General features: G+C 34.6%; 1 protein-coding gene across 1 annotated transcript in view; it reads right to left on the bottom strand.

The window, feature by feature from the left end:
- The window catches only part of LOC109541871 (cell division cycle 5-like protein), a 29,803-nt gene extending 27,471 nt beyond the window's left edge, over positions 1–2,332 (bottom strand). Inside the window, exon 1 of the mRNA XM_019910861.2 lies at positions 2,149–2,332. Within this exon, the coding sequence (XP_019766420.1) occupies positions 2,149–2,193 (45 nt within the window). The 5' untranslated portion in view covers positions 2,194–2,332. The remainder of the gene's footprint in view (positions 1–2,148) is intronic.
- Between the last annotated feature and the right edge of the window lie 3,731 nt (positions 2,333–6,063).

Below are 6,063 nucleotides of genomic sequence, written 5' to 3'. Positions count from 1 at the left end.
CCAGAGTTGGTAACTACCACACGTTTATGATGCACCCTGTATATTGGAAAGTAATTTTAGAATGTGGACCTTTTAAACGTGAAAAACTTTCGTTGAACGAATTTTCTTGTAAACTTCATATTTACTGAGATATCGCACTTTGACGCACTAATGAGCAACCCTGTATATATTGTACCGTGGATGGCCGAGTATTAAACTCTTTCTTCAGCTTACAACTTTTATTCCACTCGGTACAACTTTAACTACGGAACAGGAACAAACTAACTTCWAAYTTAKRGTCAACTTCACWAACYATAACAYRAACACAKGGAAAACACGSYTTTCCGYCTCSCGGYMTTWAKCCTTCTTCTGCACTRGGTCGCTCCTSTCACTTCACTRTRTCCCCCCCGTCTGGTTCTCGTCGTCGCTTATATCCTTTTCTCCAGGTATTCCAGATAGTTCTAGAAATCTCCAGAACAGGTGCAAAACTTCCCGCTTGTCAGTGTCATATTTGAATGAATTTCGATCCCCCATTCCAAACGTGAGTACCCCAGGCCATTTCCGTTACAATATATATATATATATTTTATATATATGCCATAAAAAAGTGCAAAAGAAGTGTTCAAAATGCGATATCGCATTGCACATGGATTGCTTCAAGACTTACCACAAAAATCAATAACTCGATTCTAGACTCTAAGTTGTTCAATAATTTAATCTTCCCGTTCTTTTCTTGTATTCATTTGGATATTCGATATTCTTTTAAATTATAATGTGGTTACAAATAAATCAGTATTACTAGATATTAATATCCCTGTTTAACTGCCCATTTGCCTAACGTCCTTATTTAAGGACGCCTTCAATTTTTTTTTGGAAAATGGCGGAAATTGAAGATACATTTTTTGAGAAGAAATGAAAAAAGAGGCAGCATACTGCCATGGGGAATGAAACAGCAGAATTAAGAGTTGTAGCTTCTGTAATAGAAAACCGACTATATTTGTATATAGAACGACTGCAATAAAAGTCGATTATTTTATAACAACTTTTCTTAAACTCTATTTTAACGAAATTAAAAATTTATTGTTAACAATTAGCAAATCATAGAATGTACCATATTTTTAGAAAGGTAATTTCAAACTCAAAACAAATATGATAAAATATACCGAATGCCTCATTTAAAATTATGTAATTTTTGTTAATAACTAGAAAAGTATTTGTTTACCTTAAATAAAACGTACATTATTAAATACCATGTGGAAAAGTTGCTTTGGAAATGTTTCCGTTAAAAGATTTTATGAAACACAGGAAAAGAGTTAGAGGACCTTTCCAAGTGCAAATTTTTGCAAAAGAGCCTAATGTCTCAAACCATACGAGATATTGAAAAATCACAAAGGACATTCGACATCAGTTTATGTAGGTCTGCTATAGAAATAGAAGTTTCCATTTAAAAGTGTTCAATTTGGCCCACACTCCTGCAGGTAAGTATTTGTGAGCTCTATTATGTGTTGCAATGTTATTTACCTATTTAAAAAGAGTGTAAATGAAAAAACTACAACGTGTTACTTCTCGCAAAAAGTGAATTCTGCTCAGTTGCCATAAGGGATTTTAGATTTAAGAAAGCACTGACTATTTGTTGTTGGTATTCCACATTTAAAAATAATCAAAGCACCAGCAGCTAAAATATTTAATACGTTATAGGTAAGTATGCACTAAAAATTTAATTTTTTTTATGTAGAATCACTCAATTTTCTAGCATGAATTCTGGACGTCCTATATGTTTGTGAACTCTGCTTTCATAGTGCAACATAGAATATATTTACCTTGTAATAGAGGCATATTATCGGCCACATACCTAAGACGGTGTAAATATTTTTACACGTAGATGTTATAAGGTATGTGACGTTGAAACTGTATTGAGTAAACATGGAAATGCATATTTCAAACAACAAGTTCAAAAGGCGGCTTAAACCGATATGAAATAAACCAAGCTATTTGAAGGTCTTGAAGCCGTAAAGTTTTAGATAGAATGGTAACTTTTAGAATTTTCTATCAAACTAACTTTCTGCCTAATAACAGATCTGTATTTTACAGCTTTAATACCGTATAAACTGCATGAATGCACATCATTGAGACATCAGTATTACTACTGTATTACTAGTGATAGCTTACCTCTGTGTTTCTCCATACACCACCTTTTATCATAATTCGCGGCATTTTGAATACCGTTGATGAATCACTTGTCAATCAATGTTAATACAGTTTAATAAGAATTAGATCTTACTAAAATAAAGGCCACTGTTGATAGCAATCCCAGCAACCAACGCAAGCGACTAATTACTGAACATAACCTTAAAAGTCTAGCCAGTCTAGCTTCCTATCCACAGATCATGACACACAGAACACAGACTACATACAAATTTCCAATGTTCCCAACCGACCAACAGAAAAGAAATGTATTTTTTTATTATATGTATTTATATTCCTGTTATATCCATTTTACTTAAAAATGCATAAATTAAAGAACAACAAAGAATTATCACAATAATATATTAAACATAAGATAAACAACACAACATTTTCAGAATCACATCACTTTTCAGCAGACGTTGTTTTAACTGAAAATTAACAGTGGCTTATTTTAAAAGAGCCAGGCAAATATCAAGAAAATATTTTATACAAAAGTTGTGTAGTTGCTAAGGGAAAACCCAGAGGTGATTTCAACTTTTTTGGGAAACCTCGCCAATTTTTTAAATGGATTCGTGTATTTTTTACTATGAATTCTGAGGAAGTTCTTATTAAATTTATTATATAATTATTGTAAATATGGCAGAATTTTGTTTTTTTTTATTTCTGCCATGCACATAATTTTTTTTGACGATCATATTTAAATAATAAAAAAATTAAGAATTTTTATGTTATTTTTAATTAAAAAATATTTAACAGAGAAACAGTGGTACTAGAAGTACAAAAAAACTCTAACTTTTTCTGAGACTATAAATCAACCTTTTTCTCTACAAATTGTGGAAACCTGAAGTATTTTATGAGGAAAAGGTACTCCTAATGTACTTCGCTCAGACGCACCATTTTCCAACTAAATGACTTAACAAATGAAAATCTTAGCAAGCAAAGCGAAATATCACAGCTATCCATACACATTTTATATTTTAAATTAATATTATTATCAACACTAATTTACTGGAGTAAATATTAAACAAATTTTCATTTTCTTGAATGCACACTCTGGACCTTTTCCTAATATGCTGGGTGGCACGGAGAATTTCAAAAGGGGCTTGTTTCATTTGATTTCTGGCTACGCAAATCCGCCTTAGAAGCTCTTCTGGGCTATCTACTTCTGTGACAAACAATATTGGACACATTACTCCACAGATGATAATCCGAAGGATTTAGATCAGGCGATCGAGCTAGCCAGTGTACTGGGCCACTTCGACCTATTCACCAGCTTGGAAAATGTTGGTTTAGCCAATTTCTCACAGGTTGGCCAAAGTGGGCCGGGGCCCCATCATACTGGAAAAACATTTCTAACCGAGTGTTTATAGGAATATCCTCTAGCAGTTCTTGCAGATCATGTTGTAGAAAATTTTAATAATTATGGGTATTTAACCTATTTGGTAAAATAATCGGTCCTATCAACATATCCCCTATGACACCTGCCTATACATTGAAAGGTAACCTATGTTGGAAGTTTGCCCTTCGAACCACTCTCAGACTCTCGAGGCTCCAAAAATGAGTATTATGACTGTTAAATGCTTTGCCTCTTGAAAAGGTTGCCTTATCCGACCATAAAATTATTTTTAAATCATGTTGGTGACTGAGAGTCCAACGGCAAAATCCTGTACGTGTTGGAAAATCTGTTGGCCCTTAAATCATGTACCCTTTTATAATGGAAAGCATGCAATCCTTGCCTATGAGTCATTCTTCCGATCTGAAAATATGGTTTAAATTAAAGCATGTGTTGTATGTCTTAGTGCAATCTTTTTTATCCTTTATCTTGTTTTTTAATAATCAAAAAAATTGCACGAAGGCATTCACTAGTTTTTCCTTACTCGTTAAAAGTAAAAATGCTTACAATAGATTTAGGGATATTGATAATATTTAACACAATTTTATAAAACAGTGATATTTTTAAAGTCATTTGGTTGGCAAACGGTGCGTCTGAGCGAAGTAAATTAAGAGTACCTTTTCTTGGATACCTAATTTCGGGACACCCTGTATAAAGGTTTATTTAAACTATTTTTTTGACTATTAAACGACCGAAATGACACACATCCATAGTCCTAGTTAGAAAACAAAAAAATACATATAATACAGAGAAAGAAAGTGCATTGTACGTTATTAAGCAAACATCGATAGTATCGAATTTTTACACAAGGTTCAAATAAAGTGCTCATAAGTCCGTCATTGTGTCGGACAGTCCATCATTAAGGAAGTCCGCCCCTCAAAACGTGCATATTTAAAATAATTATTGATTAACAAAAAAGTTATTTTAAAAATGCATATTTTTAAAAACACAATATTGTACATGTGTTAGTTTTCGAACTAAAACTAACACATGCACTAATCTATCATCTAAAAAAAAAAACATGGCTACTTTACCCTCAAATACTCTTCAATCTCTCACAAGCCGCCCGTTGTTAAAAACACCTTTATTATATGCTATTCGATAATAACAGATAATACACTTTCTACTAGATCCTAAAAATGACTTTTTTCTGAAAACAAAATTTGGTCAATTTTACTGCAAAAAAGGTGTTCTAGTCCCAGAATTTGCATTTCTTAGAACTGTTATGGTATTTATAAAGCCCGCTTCTCAATCACGCGCTAATGCCGATTTCGACCGGAAAAAGTAGGCCTGGGGAACACTGTGCTGAGTTACGCTTTTGAGTTCTAGCCGCTCTCTGAGTTGTAACTCATTTATTAAAGCAGATTAAAGCTTTACGAGAGCTAAGACTGGAATTTTAACATCTAAGAAAACGGTCAACATTTTTTTTACCACTGACCAAACAACAACAAAAAGTTACCTCATTTTTAATAAGTAACGTTTTTCAGCAACGGAACTGCGATACTGCCGCGGTGCATTGGGTTGACGCACCAAGCCATTTGCGCAGCACTGCGTGAAGTCCTAAAAATTCACTGAGCTACCCAGCCCGGCCTAGGAAACAGTGCGAAAGCCTCCACACTTACATTTCGCATGGAAATAGAATATCATCAATAGCCGATATTCCAAAATTTCAGGTTTGGACTACAGAAGGTGCATTGAAAGTTCGTTGCAATGCGCGTATGGTCAGTTTTTGACGGGAAACTAAAACGAATCGTGACACGACTGAGTAAGACTGAGACAGTAACGTTTTATGTCTGAACGCGGCATGACTTACGGGTATTGCCCCTAACGTTTCTTCCAGTCAATATACAGTACTTCGAAATATGTATAGACATACAGATTTCAGATGCAGGTGAAAAAATGACATTAAAAGAAATACGTTACTAGAAGACATAAATTAATGACGTGAAAGATACGGAATATAAAAGCAGCTGGGAATAGAATACGACATAGACCAAAGACAGGCAAGATTAATGTCTCTCTCCTCGCCAATATGTTAGGAGGCGGTTCAAGAATAGGAGACGAATACTTTTGACAGCGGTTTTGCTGGATAGGGGCACGAAAGGGCTGTCAATAGGCAGGAACCTACCTACAAAAAATAAATCTTGTCAAAAAGTAAACGGGCACTATTTCTTTTGATCTGTCGTGAAAGACCCGATCAGGGATGGATTGACACAAACTTCCAACGCGCAATACTTTCGTCTTCCGTACTTGAACTTTTCGTTTGGTTGGACGCGGCATAATAAAAGTCAACAGACACATTATAGTGTTGTAGAACAGAGGTTTCTAGTGCCGAAGGAAATCCAGTTTGCACCTCTTGGGTAAACAGAGTGTTTCTAAACAAATGCAGTATAATACGTGACGACACTAGTTGTGAAGTGGGTAGTTTCCACTACTTTTGAGCTGCCCTCTAATGTGGTTAGTGCACCACGGGAGTCAACTCTTTCGGAGAACGATGTGATTAT

The sequence above is a fragment of the Dendroctonus ponderosae genome, unplaced genomic scaffold, assembly GCF_020466585.1.
Source record: "Dendroctonus ponderosae isolate FM_Combo_2020 unplaced genomic scaffold, Dpon_F_20191213v2 Dpon_F_20191213_1, whole genome shotgun sequence".
Classification (NCBI taxonomy): domain Eukaryota; kingdom Metazoa; phylum Arthropoda; class Insecta; order Coleoptera; family Curculionidae; genus Dendroctonus; species Dendroctonus ponderosae.
The sequence above is the reverse complement of the archived record's forward strand: the minus strand, read 5'-3'. Positions and strand labels throughout refer to the sequence as shown.